Here is a 24,782-nt window from a genome sequence, read left to right as displayed (position 1 = left end):
TGGTTAACTGCAGGTCAAAGCCATAAAACATTAACCCCACAGAATGATAGCTAACATAAGCAGAAGTGCCTCCCACCCACAGTACATTTCATGAAATCTCCAGAATTACACATTTGTGTCCCAGTAGATGATGTGGATTCTTCAGAGTGAAATGATTCAACTCCATTAGATCAGTGAAGTCCTCATCTTTCATTCCCAGAAGTAGATTACGCAGCGTGCCCAGAATTAAAGCATTCATCACCAGTAGAATATATGGAGAGTCCAGATTTAAAGCATTCATGTGCAGTAAAGTATGGGATTTCAGGGATTACATGATCTCCAGTGAATTCGTGGAGTTATCCTCATTCTTTGATAGTAGTAGATTATTTGGGTGGGGAGGTCCAGAATTAAAGAATTTATCAGCAGCAGACTAAATGCAGAATATACTTAAACGGTTCCAGCCACCTCTCTTCATCCATTGGTCTGTTGTTCTGTCATTCACATTTTGTTTTCACCCACTACAGCATACAGCATGGGGCTGTGGGTCAGCCTATACCTCAGCCTCTGAACTTCACTTTGAGTGACTGCATTTTGTTCTCTCTCAATGAACACATCCACACACAAGTTAGTTCCCTTCAGTTCCAGCATTTTCTGTTTTTACGCCATAATTACTTCAGTATTGACTTTTTCTTTAGAGCCTGAGGTGAAAGCAGAACACTTTACACCAGATGTGAGCACAGGCCACACTCCACGCATGATCAATTCCAGTCTCCTGCCAGTGCTTTTGTTAATTTCTTTTGGCTTGTCCTTTGTTAATCTGACTGCAACAAAGCGTGTGGGCGTGTCCAGGATTGATTGACTGGCCTATCTTGGGGACCCCATTCATTTGTGTGTCCCTCACTGGCTGATTACTCGCATGACCGCCTACGACTTCAACTTTATAGATTTTAAAGACTGCAAATCAAAGAAGTACCCCGACATTCTTGAGCCTCCCTGACCCTTGCAGATCTATTGGCAGCCTTCACTCAACGAGGGATGCCAATGGGAGCCCACCCCCATGATGGGCTGTCATACCCTTTCTCTGTCCTGAAGAAGACCCGCCATGACACTCTAAAAACGCCTTGTCAGGGTCGAAATGCGATAATAATATATGGTTCAGCCCTACCAAGTATCTGGGTTCAAATTAATAAGCACATTTGCTCTCTATCAGAGATATTGTTCTCTTTGTTGTTCTGACCACCCTTCAGTTTTTCTCCTTTGATATATCTGTACATAATTTCACTTGGTATATATGCACTGCACCACCATCACTGAGCACCCAATGTCACTTTAATACATGTTACTTCAATATTGTATCTCATATTGACAGCTCGTTAAATGCTTGTAAATATACATGAAAACTTCAATTTGCCTAAATTAATAATCAAAGCAATTGCTACTATTTTCTGATTTGTTTATTATGCATTAAGCAACCATTCTTTGATTCATTTAATTATTTCTTAAGTAATTGTATTCTCCCCGAAAGAACCATTGTAGCTTCCTATGTATTTCACAGCAAAAGATTGTGTCCATTTGAAACTGTTCTGTATTAAGTGATCCACTTTTTACTATGCTTTTTTGCATAGACCAGGAGCTTCAATATTATAAATGTGAATTAATAAGTGGGAATTTATTTAGAACACATTTATTCTGGACTCCATTTCGCCAATTTCTCTTTATCAAACGTAACCCAGGAAGAATAAGTAACACTTTTTTTCTTTCATTCGTACTTCATTTCTTTCTCTCTTGCCTTTTTTTTCCTTCCTTCATTTCATTTTTTAATTTTAATTTTCTTTCTTACTTTTCATTATTTCATTCTTTCTTTACTTTTCTTCCTCTTTCTTCCTTTCTTTGCTTCTTGTTTGCTGTTTTGTTCTTTCCTTCTTTCATTTCTTACTTTTAATTTTTTACTTTCTTGTCATCCTTATTTCTTTTTTCTTTCCATCCTTTCTTTCCTCCTCAAACTATTTACTTCCCTTTTCTTCTTTCCTGCTTTCTTGCTTTACTTCTTTCCTTCTATGTTGCTTTTCTTCTTTCCTTTTCTGTTTTCTTCTATCCTTCTTTCCTTTCCTTTCTTCTCTTCTCTTTTCCTTCTCTTTTCTTTCTTTTCCCTTTTTTATTCATTTTCCTTATTAATTTCTTTTCTTTCTTCCCTTTGTTTTGTCTCTGTTTTATTATTTCCTTCTCTTCTCTTCTCTTCTTTCATTCTTTCCTTTCTTCTCTTTTCTTTCTATCCTCGCTTTCTTTCATTCTTTTTCTATTTTCCTACTTTTCTTCCTCCTTTCTTTCTTTCCTTCCGTCTTTCTTTTTGAATTTCCATCTTTATATTTCTGTCCTCTTCTTTCTCAGTCTTCTGTTTTTTCTTTTTCTTTCCTTGTTTGTTCCTTTTCTCTTTTTGTTTTCCTTCATTCCCTCTTTCTTTTCCTTTCTTTCTGTTTTTTCTTTTCTTTTTTTCCATTTTTGAATCTTTATTACCTTTTTTGTTGCTTTTCTTTCCCTCTTTTTCCTTTCTTTCTGTTTTTTCTCTCCATTCTTGAATTATCGTTCTTTCTCATTTTTTCTTTGTTTCTTTCTTCTGCCTTTCTTTTTTTAACCTTTTTTTGTTCTTTATTTTGCCTTTTTGTTTCTGTACATTGTTTCCTTTTCTTCTTTGTTACTTCCCCTTTGTTTTCCTTTCTATCATTTTTCTTTCTCTTTGAATTATTTCTTTCCTTTTTTTCTTTTTCTATTTTTCCTTCCTTTTTCATTGTTTTCTTCTTTGCTACATTCCTTCTTTTTTCCTTTCCTTTTTCCTTTCTATTTTCTATATTCCCCTTTATTCTTCCCCTTCTTCTTTCCATTTTTAATCTTTCTTTCTCATTGGATCTTCACTTCTTTGTTGCATTCCATCTTCATTTTCCCTTTCTTTCCCTTTTCTTTTTTCCTTTCTATTTCCTTTCTTCCCTTTCCTCTTTTCTCTTTCCATTTTTTAATCTTTCTTTCCTTATGATTTCTTTCTCTTTATTTTTGTATTTTTTAAAATATATTTCTTCCTTTCATTTCCCTCTTTTTCCTTTCTTTCTTTTTTTCTCTCCATCTGGGAATTCTTTTCTCTCGTTCTCTTTCCTTCCATTTTTGTTCTTCCTAACTTTGTTACTTTCTTTCCCTTGTCTTTCTTTGCTTCTCTGTTGCTTTCCCTCTTTCTTTTCCTTTTTTCCCATTTCCTGTCTATTTCTTTTCTTTCCTTTTTCTTTCCCCTTTTTCCTTTCTTCTTCCTTTGTTTTTTCATGCTTTCTTTCCTTCTTTGTGGCAGTTCTTTTTTGTTGCTTTCCTTCTTTCCATCTTTTTCCCTTTCCCTTTCTCTTTCTTCAAATCCTATCTTTCTTGTTCTTTCTTTCTCTTTCCTTATTTCTTTTCTTTCCATTTTTCTTTCCTTCCTCTTTTCTTTCCATTTTTGAATTTCTTTCGGCTGACTCCCAATGATAGAATAATTCGCTTTTTTTAGGTCTGTGTTAACCAAGACCTTTTGATTTTACAAAAATGATGTGCATGACATAGTTACTTATAGAGGTTTCAGCCAAAATTAATCTAGTTATCAGTGGTTGTGTCGTTCAAATTTTTCTTTGACCAACTATAGCATACATCCAAGGGCAATGTGTAAGCCCACTTCAGCCATTGCCTGACTCATCTTTGAGTTACGGCATGTTTCCCTTTCACACAGACCACATATACACACAAAGCAGTTCCTATCTGATATAGACTTCCAGCTGCAGAGTCCTTACTTTTGAATTTCCCAGGCATCATGTATCCGGACCTTTTTGCTCCAGCAATGGCTCCCGCTCAATGGAAACAAGGAAACTTCTCCCGCTTCTTAAAAAATCCACTGCTGATCCCCTGCTGCCTTCTAACTATCATCCCATTTCCTTACTGCCGGCACTGGCCAAAGTTTGTGAAAAGGTGGTATTCTGTCAACTTGACACATTTGTTGAAACATCTGGGGCGCTCCACGTAGCCCAGTCTGGTTTTTAGAACATCTTTCAGCACGGAGACTACATTGGTTGAGGTAGCTGAAGCAATTAGGGAGTACCTGGACAGGGGCGGCAGAGCGGCTCTGATTTTACTGGACCTCTCTGCCGCCTTCGATACACCTCACCAGGTTCTCCTCGATCGACTCTCATGCATCCGTGTCTCTGGTGCGGTGTGGGCTTGGCTGAGATCCTTTTTGGAGGAGCGCTCCCAACAGGTCTGGATGCCCCCCTTCTCATCCTCTGCCAGGAAGCGATCAACTGGAGTCCTGCAGGGCTCCACTTTGAGCCCGCTACTCTTTAATATCTACATGACTCCTCTGATTGCCCTGGTGGAGGGGCTGGGTGCCAAAATTATGGCATATGCCGATGATACACAGCTTCTATTTACATGGAAAGGATCTAAATTGTGTACCGGGGATGCGCAGAGGTGCTTATCTGCTGTGTTTACCTGGCTGGCCAATGCGCATCTCAAGTGCAATGAAGAAAAATCTGAGCTATTGCTGTATGGCAAATTTCCCCCGCTGTTTAGAGAGGCCTTGTGGCCACTGTGGAGTGGAGAAGTGTGGCTCAAGTGGTTGGAGCGGCAGACCCTGATGCAGAGGTCTGGCCTGGACCAGGGTTCAATTCCCCGCCTCGGCGGGTCTTGGGCTCAAAATTTCCCCGGACCTGACAATTCTCGCCTCGGTGCCTATTCCAATCATGGGTCCCACTCTGTAACTCTGGGCAATAGCTTGCTTAATCTCCACAACGGCCCCTCGCAGCGGGATGCCTGGCTTTCACCTTGGGGATGCCCAGTAATGGGTTATCTCGCAGGGGAATACTGGGACGGGTTCCCTAAGCAAGCGCTGGGACGCTTTCGGGCAGCCATGCGCTCTACAAATCAAATTTCATTTCATTTCATTTCATTCACTGGACTTCCCATGCCTACGGTCAGTGGGCAGCCTGGCCAAGAACTTAGGGGTATGGTTTGGGGAAGATCTTCGGTTCGCTGAGCATATTAAAAAACGTACTGGTATCTGCTTCAGCACTTTTAAGACTTTTAGGAAGTTTTTCCCTCTGCTACCGTAGCAAGCAAAGGAAATGGTGGCTCGGGCACTTATCCTTTCCAGGCCTGACTATGCTAATGCCTTATTCATTGGCATCCATGGCTATCTCATGAATAAACTCCAACTGATTCAAAATGCAGTGGCCAGACTCCTTTTTAACATCGCCAAACGATCCAGTGCGAGGCTACTTCTACGTGACCTTCAATGGTTACCTGTGGCCCAGCGGGTTCAATTTAAAAACTTGACCATGGCCCATAAAGCCCTGCATGACCCTGGACCTTCGTACATTAGGAAGCGCGTGGCCTTTTACAGGCCTGGGCGCTCGCTTCGCTCCTCCTCTCATCGCCTACTGGCCATTCCTCGGTTTTGTCGCTCCAGGATGGGCGGCTAGTCGTGGTCATTAAAGGTGGCCACTCTATGGAACTAAGAGAAGGTGGAACCCGCACAGCTGAGGTTTAATCAATTAAGTTAAACTGTTGTGAAGTTCTGTAGTGTGCTCAAAGGAGATCGCTGTCTGGCCTGACAGTGAGAAATCCACAAGAACTAATACATTGCCCCCCCTCTTGGGAGAGAGTGCCTCCAAGCACAACTGTAGAGTGACCAAGCGGTCTTATTCCATAAGTATGAAGGTCGACAATAGTTCATTCCAAACACATGAAAGTGTTATTCCAACTAGCGCAGTTTATTAAACGCATTGTAAGTTCATGGCTTAAAGACAAATCACTGAGTAGTTGGTGTTCAACATGTCTTGATCAATAATGTATGCATAGTCACAACAAATCCCGATGCATTTCGGGCCCCGCCCTTCCTCAGGGGATTACTCTACAAACAAAACAAAAGAATCAAGGCATCAGCTAAGTATCCTCATCTTGACTATCGAACAAACTGTGTAATGCATTAGCTATGAGCAAAAAAGAAAAAGAAAGGAGATTAGCCCGTAACCAACCGGTGAGTGAAGGGTTCAGAGGGGTGTGAAAAAATAAACGTGAGTAGATACTCAAACAAAATTAACTTGTGGTGGTGATATTCTCAGTCCCAAGGTACCGCATATCAACCCGCCAAGCATGCATATACTCTAAATATTCCTGTATAGCGTGTAAAACACTATGGTCCCTGAGAGGGTACTTACTGAAGTGAAACTACGCACGGACTCCGCGGAGTTCCGAGGCGACAGCAGTGAACCGAGCGCTCTGCACTGGGGCTGTGTTCAAGTGCACTGTAGAGTTGACTTAGTAGAGGGACTAGGGTAAAACAAGCTCTACAGTGGGCGCCATGTTAGAATGGGTTAAGTTCACCGAGTGCATAAGAAGATAAACAAAAAGAGAGAACAAAGGGATTAAAAGAATCTGTAACAGACAGTCAGATGTTAAAATGAATGAAAGAATAGTCAGAGAGGTTATTACAGGTAACATTGAAATTCCATACGGTCGTTCAACCCATGGGGCACCATGGTGGACATGAACCGGATCCAAAAGTTTTCTCTTTTTAATAAAGTGTTCTTATTGTTCGTGGTCACCTTGACTTGCTCCAACACTTTGAATTTGAGTTGTGCAACACTGTGTCGGTTCTCATGGAAGTGTGTCGCCACTGTAGATTTTAGGTTCTGGGTTCTGATGTTACTCTTGTGCTCAAGGATCCTAACACGGATCTTTCTTTCTGTATGGCCTATGTAACATTTCCCGCAGAACCCAGCACCAACACAGCCTTGAAACCACCGTCTGCAGCATTTGACACCGTCGCCCATCCCATTCTACTGAATCGCCTTAAGACCATTGGAGTGGGGGGGTCAGTGATGAACTGGATATCCTCCTTTCTATCTGACCGCACACAGCAGGTCCGGACCCATCCGTTCATCTCCCCAGTTAAACCACTTAAGGGGGGCGTGCCGCAGGGCTCTGCTTTGACCCCGCTGCTTTTTAATATTTATTTAACCCCGCTGGCTGAATTGATTGTCACATCTGCGGTCAAAATCATTTAATATACTGATGATACTCCGCTTCTATTTACCTTTAATGCTGTGTCTACCGCTACTTTTGATCCACTAAAAAATTGTCTCAAGAATATTGCGGCCTGGATGGGCCACAATTTCTTGAAACTGAATGCAGATAAGACCGAGATCTTATTTTTTTAACCAACCTTCTCCCCTCTCTTCTAATCTGTGGTGGCCGGAGGAACTGGGCATTGATCCGGCACCCAAAGACTCGGTCAGGAATCTGGGTGTTTGATGGGACAAACAACTGTCCCCTGCCACACAGGTTCAAGGGGTGGCTGCCGCTTGTTTCGGCATGATTAAAATCATCAAGAAATCTATGAACTATCTCCCCAATGCAACCCGTAAAACTGTGGTTCATGCACTGATAACTTACCATTTACACTACGGGAATGGCTTATACATGGGTCTCTCATTAGGTTGCTCCGCAGACTGCAGACTGGACAAAAGGCGGCTGCCTGCTTGGTATGTGGAGTCTCACTTCGACAACATTTCTCCCCGTATCTTCGACTACTCCATTGGCTACCCATGGCTAAGCAAATAGAATTTAAGGTGCTGACACTCGCCTTCAGGGCAGGAAAAGGCTGTGGTCCGGTCTACCTTAGGAGGAGACTCCGCCCCTATTGTCAATCGAGATCTCTACGGTCCAATGACGAGCGCCTGCTCATCACCCCTCGTTTCTCCAAAGCTAGATCAGGAAGTACAACTTTTGGGGTAGGAACCACACCAATGTTGGAATAAGCTACCTCTTCCGTTGCGTTTGATTCAATCTGAATGCGAGTTTCGCAAAGCCCTTAAGACCTGGCTATTTAGCCGGCTTGATTAGTTGCTGCTCTGCCTGCTGCCTCATTTTCTGGCCACTATAGTGCTGGTGCACCTTGTTGGGGTAGCTGTGCGCATAATAAATTCCTATTATTATTACTATTATTATAACTCGCAGCCTCCTGTCTCTAAAGTGCTTTCTTCACCCCCCTTTGAAGATATTGTACACCTGTGGACCAGGACTTGGTAAGCGAGGCGTGGTGATTTGTGAACATCGAATAGTGACTTATTTGAGGAATTTACAGAAGGCATCATGGCCCTTTTAGTAAACACTGTCACAGGCTTCTGCATATACCTCCGAGGCCAGGGTCCTCGAACAGGAGAACATTTTGCGTACCCAGTCCTGCTTTTTTATCAATCCCCAACTTTAGACATTTTAGAATGTTGCTTCGTTGGATGACGTCAGGCGGGATACTGAGATGTATCATTAGTCACAGGATGGTCCCTTTAATGTTCTGAAGATGCATTGAGAAACCTTCCCACTGGTACTAGCCAGAGTTAGAAGCCATAAACATCATGGGATGGTAATAGAGCAGGCCACGCGAAGACTGCCTATCATAACAACTCTGTTGTTTTGTAGTGGGAACTGTTAAAGCACATTAATGAGCTTGTATTCTGTTGTCTTTGATGTGACATGTGAATCATTCACACGTGCTTACTCTTCCTTGCCTTTATCCCTTGTCCCAGGTTTCAGGAGATGTGTTACAAAGCCTACCTGGCAATCCGTCAGCACGCTAACCTCTTCATCAACCTCTTCTCCATGATGCTGGGATCCGGCATGCCGGAGCTGCAGTCCTTCGATGACATTGCCTACCTACGCAAGACGCTGGCCCTGGACAAGACTGAGCAGGAGGCCCTGGAGTACTTCACCAAGCAGATGAACGATGCCCACCACGGTGGCTGGACCACCAAGATGGACTGGATCTTCCACACCATCCGCCACATGCCCCTGACTGAGGGCGGCCACGACTAGCACACAGTGGAAGGGGACCACCACCAGATCCAATCAAAACACAGGCATTGCTCCTTAGTGGAGAATGACCAGCATGGGTTCTACAGTGTCTTTCGGGCTGCGGTTGCTGAGCAGCCAGGAATGTGGTCGTCAGTGGACAGCACAGCCAGCATCTGGCACTTTCAAGAGGAAGATTCTGCTGCACAAACGCGCAGGTCCCTCGGGGTGCAAATTGAGAGATTGAGGATTTACATTCTACAGACCTCGTGTGATTAAACCTCACAGAGGGTGCTAGGACATTTAGTCAGATGTTAAAGTGGTCTTCTTTATTGGATACCCCTGAAGGCAGCGCACACGGAGTTGCCTCAGTGAAGAAACATCGACATTTAAGAGATTTGCTGATGTCCAGAAGGCTCTACAAATTCTCTAGGGTGCTGGATTTGAAATGAAATGTCTTCTTTGTGAGATTCGTTTGTGCATTTAAACCTTTTAGACTTTTCTGTGTTTTTAGGATTTATATTTTCCCTGCATTGCCTCCAACTACGATGGTGCCCTATACTGCATCCGGTTCAATTTATGGATGTTGGAGTTTTCAGTCCACATAAAGCGTCTACTCTTTAGCCGGGGTAATATAAAGACTTTCTGGTGTTTGAATAAACCCTGCTTGCAGATGGTGCAGGTGTCTGAAAAGGAGATCTGTTCCAGTGGATGAACTTGGGCTTTTGGGATGGTCTCCAACCTGAAATGGAAGTCCTATGCAAGTTTGAGGAACTGCAGATGCAGCAAGAGAATGACTAGAATGTACATTGTGTTGGCGCTTACTGGATATCTAGACTCCATGTAACGGGACAAAGCTGAGGAAGGAGCAGGAAAAGCAAGTGATGGAGAACTTGAATCTAGAAGCGTGAATAACTCTCCCACAAAAAGAGAATTGTGTAGAACTAGGGGAACACAAATACTGAGAAGAAATACTGACCCGTGAAGGAGAAGTGATATTGCACTAAGAGTCCATTGCTAGCCACCAAGGTGGAATGGATGAAAGTTTTGTTTTCTTTTTCCTCTGATATTCAGTTGGGTGAAACGAGTGGACCAAAGACTGACACGGAGAGGAGAACCTTTTCCTGAATGACCGCCTGTATTGGGGACGCTCAAGCACTGTCGTCATAAGGGGCAGATGGATGCAAGGGAATTGGGCAAGAATGACAGACACTTCCACGTTTGAACTGGGTGGTTTTTAAGTGAGGTGAGAATTCCAAGGTGTTAAACATTTTAACAATGGATACCTCAAGCGATAGGCGATAAATCAGACTCCGATTTCTCCAGGACTGGGTGGCACAGGAGAGAGTCACCTCTAGGGCTGGGTGGGGGCTGGGGATTTGCACAAAAGTATTTACCCTTTTCAGGTGTCTGTGCAGGGCTGTGTATGATGCCAGTGTTTCAAGGGCAGGAGATGTTGAGATTCACCGGCTGAGCTTGGTTTTGGTCCCAGTGCTTGAGTAGTATAAGTTGTGCATGAGAAGAGCTGTGAGCGAGGACCAGCAGAAGGATAGCCATATTCCTCGACTGCAGGAAGGAATTGCATTAGCAGACCTACACGCACGTCCCTGTATTGAAAATGGGTGGGTGGGGTACTGGATGCCAGCACTAAGTTGTAGTAACAGAGCGGAGTAGGAAGTCGGAAAGCAGGGAGTGCAGAGAGCCAGATTCAGGTGAATTGGTAGGACACTGTGTGTTCCAGTACTAAAATAGCAAGGGGTACTGCAGGGAAGGATCGAGATGTGTCAGTAGAGCTCTCTGGCTCCAGTTCTAGAATAGCCGGGCAGGAGTGAGGTGCATTGGTAGGACTCTGCGTGTCACCGTACTAGAACAGCAGGTTGTACTGCAGGTGTAGGATTGAGGTGTGTTAGTTGAGTTCTGTGGGTCCAGTTCTAGAATAGCAGGGCAGGCGTGAGGTGCATGGCAGAGGTGTGTGTGGGACCAGATACTGAATGTGAATAAAAACATCTGGGCAATATGGGGAGCATCCTGTTTAAAGAGGCAGATGTGGGTCCACTCTGGGCCTGGTTCCACCTTAGGTTTAAGTTTCGCCGCAGAGGCCCAAGAGCTGAAGGATTGACTTCTGTAACTAGTGGTCCGGCCGCCGCGCAGTGACCATTGAGAATAAATGTGACGCTAATGCAGCACCCAAGGCAGTGGAAAGGTCATGGTAGCATGCTGACAGAAACAGGTGAAATGCTTTACTGCTGATCAAGAATAGAGCTGGGCTGCTATAAGGGACATTGGAAAGAATTTGAGTACATTTATCTGGCTTTACATACAATGACAATACAGAGGGTTGTGGGAAAACTAGTAAAGCGAAAATAAAGAAGTGAGTATTAGAAAGGAAGTGGGAGTTACATTACAACTAGCTAAAAAAAAGTGTTCGCTGTGGTCATCGATGTCAAATGAAGGTGCAAAGACAAGAAAGGACATAGTATTGTAAGAGGGTTGACACTGCCCCGACCACAGGACTTTGATGAGCCATTGCAAAACCAAGAAAGTGGAATGCCCTGCTCCAGAGCCATCGCTTCACCAGAAAGGTGACCCCTTTGCCCAAGACTTCCATATGGATGCTGAATATATCTGTCTTCAATCCAGTTTACGAGTAGGCAAAGATATTCAGGCACCCATGAAATGCTGTACTGGATTGCGTGAAGGAGTTGGGTGGCCACTGTTTTGAGGCATCACTCTAGAGCAAAGTGTCGGGGTCACAGAATCCTGTGCACCAGGAAGAATGTATAAGAGTAGTCCCAACCCTAGGGGAGGTGAGCCTTTGAGGGAGAGCATCAACCCCTCCCCTGTGGAATGAAGTGGACCTAACTGGTGGGAAGAACAGCGCTGAGTCCAGTAGTAAAAACAAATCCTAAGCACACCTGCCGATCTGGCAAGCTATTGGCCAGTATCTGTTCTCCTTCGCCTGGACAAACTGATTAAAAAAGTTGCTATTGGTCAGGCAATTGGTTTGGGTCCACTTGAGAGTAATATCTTAGGATATCACGGAGCAGAGGTTGTCCTCATTGAGTAGCGGATTACCTGTGTGGGAGGATTGTGACTGTGTTGAGTCCCACGTTTTGTTAGACTTGACTGGGCATTTGATGCCGTAGATCACTTTATACTGATCTCCATATTGGTTGACAATGGGATCAGCGGTTCTGCCTTCGAGCATTACCTCTTTGAGGTGCATAACGCAAGCTGTGTCTCTATCCCCTTATCGTCTCTTCCTGGAAAGTCTGCAGTGTACAGCATCACAAGGGTCCACTCTTCCCTCTCTTTAAAAAAAAAAAGAATTTCTCTAGCCTCTTATCAAACGAATCCAGTTCTTTAGTGTGCAGTTTTGTAAATTTGCGTATCTATGGTTCGCCAAGGACGCGGACCCTTTATCTCTCTCAAAGACATTCCCGCAACATTTTATTATCAAGCTCCACGTCTTTCTGTAAGTCGAAGCCAAACAGAAGCCTCCAGTTAGGATACCAATGGTGTGTCTGCCCTTAGTGCCAGCTGTACCCCCAGAAACTGCCTTGAGTTCTTCTCCAATTTCTGAGCTGATTTCCAATCCGGCACCAAGATCCATGTTGCTCCCTGCAACATTTTTGTTTTTGTACTTGTATAGCGCACAGCTACCCGCAGTGGGTTTCCCGGCGCTTGTACGAATACCGCAAGGGAACCCTTCCTGGCTAGCTCTGTGAAATGTCCACTCCTGGGCACCCCCATGGTGCAGACCAGGCATCCCTTGTGTTGTTGGGGCCGTTGTGGAGACTAAGCAAGCTATTGCCCAGAGTTGCAGCGTGGGACCCATGATCAGAATAGGCACCGAGGCGAGAATATCCGGTCAGTGGAATTAATGAGCCCGAGTAGGGCAGGAATCGAACCCTGGTCCCTGGCCAGAGCTCTGCATCGAGGTCTGCCTGCTCTAACCATTGAGCCACACTTCTCCACATTGAGCCACACTTCTCCACAACATTGACGCTGTTGCCAGAGGACGACCCTGTTTCTATCATTCTTTTGGACTCTAAGCTGAATCGATCTTGCCCCCAGTTGTATCTTAGCACCGTACCAACCCATCTGGATGCAGTCCATTCAGAATCAGACAACACCACGCCTTTATCTCATAGCCTCCCAAGTGCTCCTACAACTTATTGGTTCGGACTCTGATGAGAGCCAACCTGCCTTCGGGGGTGATGAGGGTATTGAGGAGTTTTTTCCTTCCCTTTGTCAGAATGACCATGTATTTCTGGGTTTATAAGATGCCTGTGGGTTGGACCCTTCTCTGGACAGTGGGTTGTGTTTTCCTCCTAGACCAGAGACAGGAGAAGTGCCACCTTCATCATGGTGATGAGACGTGTGGCAGGGGTTTTAGACTTGCAGTTACCCACTGTGGTGGCTAAAACGAATGTTCTTCCAAAGTTTTATATCCTGGTCAAACATCATCAGAACTTTTACTTCTATTCAATGAGGCCCTACAAACACCCTCATGGGCACCTGGTCTAAGCCCAGTCCTGTCTGTCAGTGAACAGGCCAGTTGCCACACGCCCCAGGCCAGCACCAGGCAACCCTGATTTTCTCACACAACAGCCTAAACCAGAGAGTTAGGCGGTGGAGGTTTCCACTAGTAGTGTGCAACCCAACTCTTTCCCCATGGCTCCTCCCGACAGTCGAAATGACTTGGATTTTTGGGAAGTGGGTGTTTTCCTCGGTCAACTTAACTCTGTTCAGTCAATGCCAGATGCTTGCTGGGGAGCTACATGCATGCCTTATAGGACACAGTTGGCAAGATCAGTCAGAAGGCAGTGTCAGAGGAATTTCGTACCAATTTGGTTCATACTATCCAAGATGATCAGGGCACTGCTAATTAGATTATCCGCTCTGGACTGAACATCACACTTGTGCTTGGATGAGTGTAGTAGATTGTATCTCACCCAGTTATTGTGAAGGTCGATGTTGTACAGGGGCAGGGAAGAGCACTGAAAAAAGGGAAAAGATACACCCAATCCTGAGCTTCACAAGTTACCACTATTGCTACCTACCAACAGTAAGTAGTTGGAGCAAAACAGTACAGATGACCTCTGGTGTGTTTCATGTACCCGGCCAAAGGGAGTTCAGAAACAACTAATAACTGTTGTTGGAGTCACTGGTTCTGTTAGACCCAAAGGTTGGCACGTGCAATGCTGCACTGTGTGAATGACATAGTAAGTGATTCCTACAGCTCACTTGCAAACGAAGCAAGTTCCTTCTTTCCCAAGTAGCCTTCAGGCTTCTTGGCAGCAACACAAGGTGCAGCCGGGTCCAACAGAAGGGGCCGAGCAGCAGAAGTCTTGCTATGCACTTCTTTGAATGGGCTCCAAGGCTCTGATATTGGGGCTTAAAAGAGCTTCGCATTCTGAGGGCTACAGTCAGAACATTCAGTCAGTCGCTAGGGAATAAACTGCTTGGTCCAATGAGCATGGAGCTACATCAGGGGGCACAGGCCCCCGGGAAGAGTTTTCTTATGGTGCTAGTACCATAAGAAAACGTGGGAACGTATCCAAGAATTTTGTCCCTGTTTCATTTCTTGTCCTGTATGTGAAGAAGTGAGGCTCACAGGAGCATGGTATTCCTGCAGACCAAGGGCTAAATTAGGAAGGCATCTCTCTCGAGAGATAAGATGGTTCAGATATCGCACAGCATGCTCCATGTTTGTCCTTTCTGCGACAGTGTCAGGAAATGTGTCAACCAATGGCCGCGGCGATGGCTCGATGGCAGAGTTTAGCTCCAAGACCAGCAGCGTCTATGAAGTGACTATCAAAACTGCAAAGTGTTCAGATCTTTTGCCAGATGGGAATTTGTTGGAAGAGACTCCTTAGACCATCAACTTGGAATAAGAAACTGTAACTCTGCCAAATTTGAAAGCAACTCCTTCCCCTTGAGATTCCTTTCCCTGTTGCCATCAGCACTCTACTGGGAAAGTGTTTGGGTCCACTTGAAGAATTCCGCATGCGCGTCTGATCCATCATGTATGGGTTGTATTTTCCTTTTGGTGTTGTTGATAGAGCTTTGTACATCCAAGAGCCTGAAAAGGAATTCTGTATACACATATCAAAATAAATATATATATATTTTTAAATGCAGAAGCCACACTATGACACATTGGGGTATGTGCAAAAACGAAGGGCTGACTATGTTATACTTGAAAAATATAAATGTCTTGGCATTTGAAGTTGAGCAGACTGAATAAATTTGACTTATTATAATGTGACTGTCATAAGGTGTTGTGTGCATATTCTGGCTGGGTGTCCAGTGAGAGGTCTTTAATGTGTCTGTGAACCGTAAACTACAGAGGTACAGCTGCCAGGAGGACCTCGTCTTTGCACAGTGTTGCTCATGTGCATATCTGTACTGTTCTAGAATCTTATTGCCTCCATTGGGGATGACCATTGCACAGTGCTGGAAAATGCAGACTGTTTTAAGAGCAAGCACTGGCAAAACTAATAGGCCTGGCTATAAATTTCATAATTAAAAGTGATTCTATGTCCTGGCCGGAGGCTTAGATTATGCATTTCTTTTTCCTTTGTTTTAGCTCAGCAGCCGACAGAAACATGACCAACAATTGAAAAGACTAGGGGGCAGATTTACAAGCCCCTTGCGCCTCTTTTGCGCCGCCATTGCGTCACTTTTGTGATGCAGCGGTGGCGCAAAAGATGCGCCATGGTGCGGGGTATTTACAACGTGTCACATCTCCCAGATGTGTCACGTTGTAAAGCCCTGCGCCATAAGGAGGCGTTCCGGCGCAGGGGGGCAGGGGGGGGGGGGGGGCGTTCCCTCGCAGGAATGCCTCCTAAAAGTGGCTGAGTGAAATCTACAAGCTTTCACTCAGTCACTTTTTTGGCCAATGCTGCGTCAAAACCCTGCGCCTGCTTGAAGCAGGCGTAAGGATTGACGCAGCATTAACAAGATAGGGCCCCCCAGAGCATTGCTGGAGCTGCGTCGCGCTTGCGACGCAACTCCAGTAATGCGCCGCCTTTACGGCACTGATGCATCACGCATCTCTGCCGTTTTTGCCCCATGGTGCACCGCATTGTAAATGCGGCGCACCATGGGTGGCGGAGCTACGGCGCACAATAACTGGCGCATCCCTGGGGATGCGCCAGTTATTGTAAATCTGCCCCTACATTTCCCAAGAGTCTTTAAATTCAAACGTAGATGTCCACCAATTAACTTCTCTCCCTAGTATATAGACATCCTCAGGGAAAGGCGCTTCCTCTTTCTTCGCTGCTCAGCAGCCAGATAAGTGCCTTTCCTTTCTGATTGTCAATTTACTTGACTGCGGTGATTATTGAATATGTGACGGCTTATTTGTAGTCTGGGGACAAAGATGTCAGTGTTAATGTGTGCGTGCTGTTGAGCTGGAAGGGTTGCACTCTGGCACAGCCTCCTCTTCTTCCCCTTTCCCCACTTTTTTTCTCTTTCTAGGGTGCCTCACAAAGTCAGCAGCTCTGGAGCTTTTGCCCCATCTCGCCCACAGATCCTGAGGTTTCACCACTCGCAGAAGTTATTCAGACAGTGGGGGTGTCCACGCTCAGGATCAGCCCGCTTCTGCAGCTGCCGTGTGCAGTGGGTCCCGGGTAAGCCATTGCGTTCCCTGGATTGGTGTGGTGACTATTCGGTGCCTTTAGAGGTCACTCAAGTTCTCTGCAATTGGCCCATGTGTCCAGGTAGCCTGCTCTTCTGCCTAAGAATCATGACAGCAGGCTCGGGCTAATTGCCTTCAAGTGTGCGGTGCCTGCCTCAAGTTTTTTTTACAAAGCGAACTCCATTTGGTGGCTCTTGAGTCTGTGGAGTTCACAAGAGTAATTCCCCCCCCCCATAAGTGCCTGCTTTATCTTACTGTATTTTAAGGCAACAAGGGGACCCAAGTTAAGTTAGCCAGGGTCCTTGGGATTCAATTATTTTAAACAACAGTGCTCCCTAGGGAAAATAAGAATGGAAAAGCTAGTGAATGAATATAGACTCGATCAGTACTATATTGATTGGACTTGTCCAGCCGGACAGAGGTCAGATATTTAATCGTTAGTAATTTTTAGAAAATAGTTACAAACAAAAATGCACAAACTGGGACACAAGCCTGTATCCTACTAAACCAACAAAAAATATACAAAACGCACAAGGAGGCTCGGGCAAAGCTCACGGTTTGTTACAGAAAAGAGTTTCACAGTGTTAGAGAAAAATCGGAAGGAACACCTTTACATATCCAAATAAATAATTTTTGTGTTTTAAATTGTCAACGGCGTTTCGATCCATGTGGGCAATGCATGGATCATCATCAGGATATTAGACACATGCCTGTGTGATACAACCTTAGTTACTTAAGAGTTCCACAGGTGAGATTGCGCGTGAAACGTGAGGTTAGGAGTGCGGTCCAGGGGCTTGTGCAGCCGACTCCGGTAGATCCTGCAAATTAGGGACTGGAGTGGGAGTGTCGAGTTGGCTCGCAGTGACTTCTAGGTAGGAAAATTGCGATGGACGTCGGGTCCGCAATGGAGTACAAAGGAGGGAGCCACATATGTGTACTCCTTCGGCACTGCCGGAAACAGACCCCCAGCGTACCAGCTTGTGGCTACCACACATAGGCCATCACGCCGAACGAGTACACATATGTGGCTCCCACCTTTCTATTCCATCGCGGACTGATCGAGTCTATATTCATTCACTAGTTTTTCATTCTTAATTTCCCTAGGGACCACTGTTGTTTAAAATAAAATGCTTTAGCTTACTGGGCATACTGGGTGCCGTTGGCTGCGTGAGGCTTCTGTTTCCCTGTCACAGGAGCGCGTGACTCTGTTCGCTGGTCACAACGAGGGGTCCCTGTGCTGTGAGTGGAGCAGTTTTTTGTGAGATTTGGACCGGGACTGTGGGCTGACGTGTCTGTGGGGACTGCGAGGACCAGAATTCTTAGCTGGAGATATCAGCTGGTCCTCTACCCCTAACCGGCCCCGCCTCATGCCCGCAGCTGATAACAATTCACGGCCCCCGCTTCGCGGGAGCCGTTCGCTGCGTGAGGCTTCTGTTTCCCTGTCACAGGAGCGCGTGACTCTGTTCGCTGGTCACAACGAGGGGTCCCTGTGCTGCAAGTGGAGCAGTTTCTTGTGAGATTTGGACCGGGACTGTGGGCTGACGTGTCTGTGGGGACTGCGAGGACCAGCATTCTTAGCTGGAGTCATCAGCTGGTCCTCTTCCCCTAACTGGCCCTGCCTTTCTCTCCTATTAAGTCTGGCCCTCCCCGCGCAACGCGGGACGCGCGCAGGTGTGCGCCGGGCTAAGCCCGGGCAAAGGGTGGGCCCTCTTAGGCCCTCAGAGGCCCGAGGAGCCCGTACCGAGCCCCCCCTCTGAGCTGTCAACCCTTAGGGGAGGGAGGAAGGGCCTGTGGTCCGTGTGCCATTTATAGCTAAGATATTGTTTTCCATCAGTTAGTGTTGGTCTGTGTATCTTCTGTTAGGACTACATTCATTTACCTGGCATTGAGTAACTGTAACATAGAGCCCAAAGCTGACACAATGTCCTCACCAGTGCAAATTACAACATCCCCAGTAGGCGAGGGAGCAAAGCAAGGGACTCTAGACAATTATTTTATTAGGGCCGTAGGAAGAACAGACAGAGATAGTGCCCTAGAAGAACGACGGGCTGAGCGACGTCGCTCGATAGAACTGATTAAGAACAAACGCTCTTCGTTGGGCCCTTCCCACTAAGTCACCAGAGGTGCGAGCTTTGGCAATTTTATCACCACCAGTGGTTGAACTTATTAATAAACCAAATAAACCCCCGAAAAAAAGGCTCGATCCTATGGTCCTCCCCCGAAAAGAAGGAAAAGAGGGGTCAATTCTGCCCAGAAGAATACAATTAGTCAAGTAGCCCATGGTAATATTGCGGCCCCTGTGTTAGTTACTCCAAATACCCCTATACCACCTATAAAATCCCCTTCAGTCTTATTGGATTCTTCTGATACCGCCTTGTTGATAAGGATCGAGAAATTAGTAAGGTCTCTCACATTACCTTTGGTAGAGAGATTACGACTAATAGGGCAACAACTGGGAAATTTAGAAAAAGTAATCATAGAACTTAAAGAAGGAACTAGGACTGCTCTAGCTGCTCCAGCATTAACTAAAACCATCACGCTGCCCCCAAATCTTCCAGCCCAAAATTTAAATAAAACCACCGATCAGATAATCCCCCAAAATTTAAAATCACCACCTTCTAAAGGGAAAAAATAGTGATAAGTTGGCCAATGAGGTCTCAAAGACAAACAACTTGGCCAACTCATCTAAACCCTCTAGTAAGGATATTCCTGCGAAGCCTACTGCCCCTAACAGGCCAAACGTGGAACTACCTCCAGAAGCAGTCCCACTAGTGGTGGTGCTCACTGGAGTGCCGGAACTGAAGGAAGGAAATGTTAATAAAAATGAAGACCAAACTCAATTAAAAAATACAGTTATATTTTGGCTAAAGAAAAATCGTCCTCTTCCCCCTAATGTGAATGGTGAGATTCTCCACGTTAGACGCCTCCCTTGGTCATGGCCTACCAAAAAGAACATTACAGGGGATGTCATTGTAATAAGCTTCAGAGATACGAAGGCAGTTAGTTACATCTTAGATTGGCCTTCCCCCACTGATGTTAATCTGATTATCCCTCGCGATTTGACATATTTTTACCCCAGAAATTGGTTAACCTATCCAAATTCTAGGCCTCAGGAATACTATCATGATGATATTATTAGACCCTTATTACACCGTGAGCATAATTTCCTTGGGCCGTATCCGGAGTCACGAGTATACCATTCCAGGCATATTTTGCAATGTCATGATGCTCCCACTAGGTTTCAACCAAGGCAGCAAGTAGAACATTATAGAAACGTACCCAATTATCAGAATTATTGTATTGACCCTTCAGACAATAATTATTATCCCTTACCATGGAGAAATTTCTCTACTCAGATGGGCAGTTACAATTATCATCCGATTCCTAGACCTTTTTTTATTCCCACACAAAATCGCTTTAACAGTCTGTCAGGTTTAGATGACATTGAATGACCACTACTTATTCCAAATGTTATTGATAATCCTGTTTTGCCCCTGCTAGCTAACCGAGGAACACCCCAAAAGGTATGCCAAATGGCTGATTGTTGTGGTAGTTTTTCTTCTACTGGTGTTAGATCAATGAACGATATAGATATTATTCCTCCTGTAGAATGTTCAAGGATTCCAATCCAGGATGACTCCTTACTATTACAGGAACATAATATGGTAACACCAATCCTAACAAGTACTTTGACCCTCTCTATCCTCTTTTGGAATGTCGCAGGTCTTCGCACTAAAATTGATCAACCGACCTGGCTAGAAACAATCAGTCAACACAACATAGTATGCTGCCAGGAAACCTGGGCAGTTACTGCAATTCACCTCCAGGGTTATAGATTGTTCCAATCAAGTGCACGTCCTTCACCTGCTGGTAGACCCAAGGGAGGCTTATCAATTTTTGTATCCAATATCCTTACATTTGAAAAAATGGTAGAAATTTCCAGCGTGAAAACTACCAGCTAATTAAATTCTCTGTAAACCGAGGGGATACATATTTCTTGTTAAACTTTTATAATAATCTTTCACCTCATGACTTTGAGAAAGTCCTCAATAGGATATATTTGGTATTAAATGAGCAACGGAAGAAATGTCCTGCCCAGTCTTTTAAATTAATTTGGGGTGGCGATTTCAATATCGCTTTGTGCAATGATTATTCCAATTCGAACTGTGGAGTTGTAGATGAGGAGGGGACTCCCATAACGCATTTCGCACACTCCAGTGTTGGGATTATTTTAAGTGAAAAACTTTTTGCCCTAGGACTGGGGTTTGCGAACAAACTTGTTGAACCCCCAATTGATTTTTCCCCTACCTTTCATGGTAGGGGTTGTAACACTACAATTGATTTTATCTTGATATCCCTACACATGAAGGAGGAAGTGATTACATTTAATACGGGTAACGACATTAGTAGTGATCATTTTTCTAACAGTGTTACCATTGCAGTTCCAACAGGGCGGGATCAGATAGGTAACCCAGGATTGTTAACCCAAAAAGCCTTGTCTTTAGATAAAATCAATGGTTACTCAGTAAAGTACGCCAGAGTTGACTCAGATGTCATTACATCAAATGTCGTTCACAAATCACTTCCCATGTTGGAAACATGTCTAAACCTCCACTCCACCGTTGATGACATTCTAACCAATTTTATTAATATTACCAAAGTAATCAGTAAGGAGCTGCTCCGTAAACAAAAGCAGACTGGTTCCCAATACAATGGGTGGTTCAATTCGGAATGCTGCAGAGCCCTTTCTAAATTAAAGGAGGCACTGCACAAAACCGAGAGGGATCAGCAAGAAATCAGGAAGCTGAGACGGAATTATAACCTGGCAAAAAAAGAATGTAGAAAGGAAAGGAAAAAAGATTTATGGGAAAAACTCCACGATAGTTGCAATAGAAAGGATGGTAAAATGTTATGGAGAGTGGTTAACTCACCCTTCTTGAAGGATGGGAATAATGGACCAAGTTTAGAGGTAGCAATCAATGCAGACGGATGGGTATCACATTTTTCAAAAATATTCTCAGCAACTGTTGGTGATTCAATTCCAAGTACAAATACCTCCCCATATCCAATTGATTTAACTTTTAGCCTAAAGGAAGTAATTGAGGCCCTGACTTCATCAAAATCTGGTAAAGCCCCGGGGCCGGATGGTGTACCGCTAGATATTTACACCCATACCCAGGAACTCTGGGCTCCGGTATTAACCAGAGTACTCGAAGCAGCCCTAAAAGGGGGTCTTGTAAAATCATGGTCAACCTCCATCCTGCTCCCCATTTTTAAGAAGGGCGATCGTAATAACCCGGCTTGCTATAGGCCCATTTCCCTCCTGGACTTTTTTGGTAAAGTTGTGGGTCGGTTGATTCTAGACAGACTTCGGATCTGGTCAAGAGATAATCACATTCTGACCGACCTGCAATATGGTTTCCGGGAGGGACTGGGCACAGTGGAGCAGGCCTTGAATCTCTCTCTCCTAATGGGGAAGTATGGTCAGGCCAAGAAAGGTAACCTTCACCTGGTCTATGTGGATTTGACCGCAGCTTTTGACTGTGTTTCACACTCAAAGCTGTGGTCAATCCTAATAGAACTGGGTGTTGACCTCCCTATAATATGCTTTTTACGTGAGCTGTACCAGGGAGCAACGGCCAGGGTCAGATTTGGAGTGAACGGGGAGCTTAGTCATCACTTCCCTGTTACAAAGGGGGTTAGACAGGGATGTGTACTGGCTCCCTTCTTATTTAACCTCTTTACAAACGGGCTTGAGAAGGCCATGTTAGAAGGGAGCCAGGACTTACCCGCTATTGTTCGTCGCCCTATTCCCGCGTTACTCTATGCGGATGACGCAGTGATTATGGCGCGTACTCCAGTGCAACTCCAAAAACAGTTAAACTCCTACTGTAATTTTATGGCCTCATTGGACCTCAAGGTTAATATTAAAAAAAAAATTGTTATGCACTTTGGGAAAAAGACATCCAAAAACAAACCGATATCTATTGAAGAATCTAGGCTGGAGTGCACTAAAACATACCCCTACTTGGGTATATTATTTGATAGTGCTTCATCTTGGAAACCTGCAATTGTTAGCAGACATCTCCTATTCTTAAGAGGTACATCCGCCCTAATTATGTTTGCACGCAAACTAGGGAAGCCCCCCCCAAAAGAACTTTTACAAATATACCATGCAAAGTGCCACAGCGTAGCTGTCTTTGGTGGCGGGGTATGGGGCTATGTACCAGTTGACATTTTGCAGAGGGTGGAGAACACCTTGATCTATTATTTGTTGGCCGTCTCACAGCGTTCTCCAACATACGGTTGCCATATTGAACTGGGTATGGACTACATAGCGGATTATATTAAACTTAAGCCTATTTTATTGTGGCACCGCATTTGGACAACAGAACAATGTTTTAGCTTGTTTTATGTTAAGTACGATGAAACTGTATAACATGTTGACTGCTTTTATGATTTTATCCTGTTTTAAAATCGAATAAAGCTTTATACTACTACTACTACTGGGCATATGCTTCCCTCATCAAGCCTTGTCTAACCCACACTGGCCCCTCTGCCAGTATAAAGACATAACTCTGCAAGACTATGGCAAATTCCCAAGAGCAGTCTCTAAAGATGGTGGAGGAGAAGCAGGTGCTGCTCCCTTTCAATGAGGAGCTCGTAGTTGTCCTAGATGCTTCTTTTAAGAAAGCCATCATATCTGCTTTCGAATCCATTAATAGGCAATTGATGTTTGCTGGATGCCAAATCCAGCGTCCGACCCTATGGTAGGGAGGATAGGGGACCTCCCCATCCACCCCTGGGGGGCCCAAGGAAACACCTTGGGAACTCCGGTGGCACAAAGGCCACCTCTAGTGTTCAGCAAAACTTTCCACCTCCTGGTACTTTTGAAAGGCTATGCCGAGCCGCCTGAAGCACCAGGTGGATGCCCAAGGGTGACGGGAGGCGGAATGTCCTGGGATTACTCCCCAGGATGGCGTATTCCTCCCTTTGGGAGATGATGCTGGAGACGATTTTGATAATATCAATTCTGGGGATGAACCGGGTCCCATCAGACCGTGGAGGCCGGAAGGCAGCCCTAAACTACCCAGTACTGTTTCTACCCATGGTACCGACCCAAAAGATTTGGCTGGTCTCTCTGACTTTCACAGATTGGGTCTCACCAGTGAAGGTGGCTCAGTGTGTGTGCAGCCGCATCAGGAAATACATAGATAAAGAGGGTTGGGGAAGGTTTATGGCAGAAGGTCCTAAGCCAACTCTAGCAGGGAAGATAGCGTGGAGCCCCGAGATTGACCCTAAAATGGCCACCTACATAACAAATGTTATCAAGGACCCGAAAAAAGGCCTTGATTGCTCTTGGAAGTCCTGCAAGGACAAGTTATTGGATGTCCTGGGCCCTCTTAGGAATTTTTTAGATATGGCCGAAGAGTCCCGTGAAACTAGCAACCTCAAAGATTTGGATATGCTCTCAGGATGGGCTCAGTGAGCACTGTGATTCCAGGGTAACGCAAACTGCACTTAATCCACGAAAAAAAATTGACGTGAAACTGGGAGAGCTGGCCATCTCGGAGACATGTTAGGTGGCGGAGGGTGGGCTCTTTGGAGACCCCTTCATCAAAGTACTCTTCAGGTTTGTGACTGTTTTCCTCACTTGAATAACGCAACTACTAAGGCGCAAATAATTTGGTCAGAATATTTTGGAGGGGCTAGGAGAGGCACGGGGAACTTGCCCAGCCATTTCTACAACACAGTACTGAACTGCAAATGAAGCGATCCATGCAGTGACAGGACCAGAAGAGATTCAGAAGGGATTCTTCTCCTCTCATGGTACCGGATGATGTAGGCGCGACGAAGGTGCCTTCAGGGATGTTTCCAATGCCCTAGGAGGAAATAACGGTAAATAATGCCATTCCTTACTCGGCAGGGGTGGAGGGAAGGCTGCGCTTTTTCCTGCACAATTAAGGGGCCCTAACGGGAGATGCACAAGTACTCCAAACTGTGGCAGGGATCCACTTAGATTTCTATGGCAACCCTCGCCAAAGGGCCCGCTCATTACTGTAGGAAGCTGGCTCTCTATACAGTGCACTAAAAACAAGTCACTGTGTAGAGAGTCCAGTGGATCCCCTATTGGCATAGAGAGGCTAAAGTAATTAACGTGAACGCTCTCTTGTGTGGTAGTGTGGGCAAGCAGTTAGGCTTATCAGAGGGTAGTGCAAAGTATTTGTTGTACTCGCAGGGGCAATAAACGAGACACACCGCAAAGAATAAATCTGTGCAAAGATGCTTCTCGCAGTTTTGG

At 45.1% G+C, this 24,782-nt stretch overlaps 1 protein-coding gene across 1 annotated transcript in view; it reads left to right on the top strand.

Moving 5' to 3' along the window:
• LOC147678731 (phosphatidylinositol 4,5-bisphosphate 3-kinase catalytic subunit alpha isoform-like) overlaps positions 1-9,788 on the top strand; it is a 188,514-nt gene extending 178,726 nt beyond the window's left edge. Inside the window, exon 23 of the mRNA XM_086946190.1 lies at positions 8,571-9,788. Within this exon, the coding sequence (XP_086802316.1) occupies positions 8,571-8,856 (286 nt within the window). The 3' untranslated portion in view covers positions 8,857-9,788. The remainder of the gene's footprint in view (positions 1-8,570) is intronic.
• Positions 9,789-24,782: the final 14,994 nt, after the last annotated feature.

The sequence above is a fragment of the Lissotriton vulgaris genome, chromosome 12 (assembly GCF_964263255.1).
Source record: "Lissotriton vulgaris chromosome 12, aLisVul1.2, whole genome shotgun sequence".
NCBI classification, from domain to species: domain Eukaryota; kingdom Metazoa; phylum Chordata; class Amphibia; order Caudata; family Salamandridae; genus Lissotriton; species Lissotriton vulgaris.
This window is presented reverse-complemented; position numbering and strand designations above follow the sequence as displayed.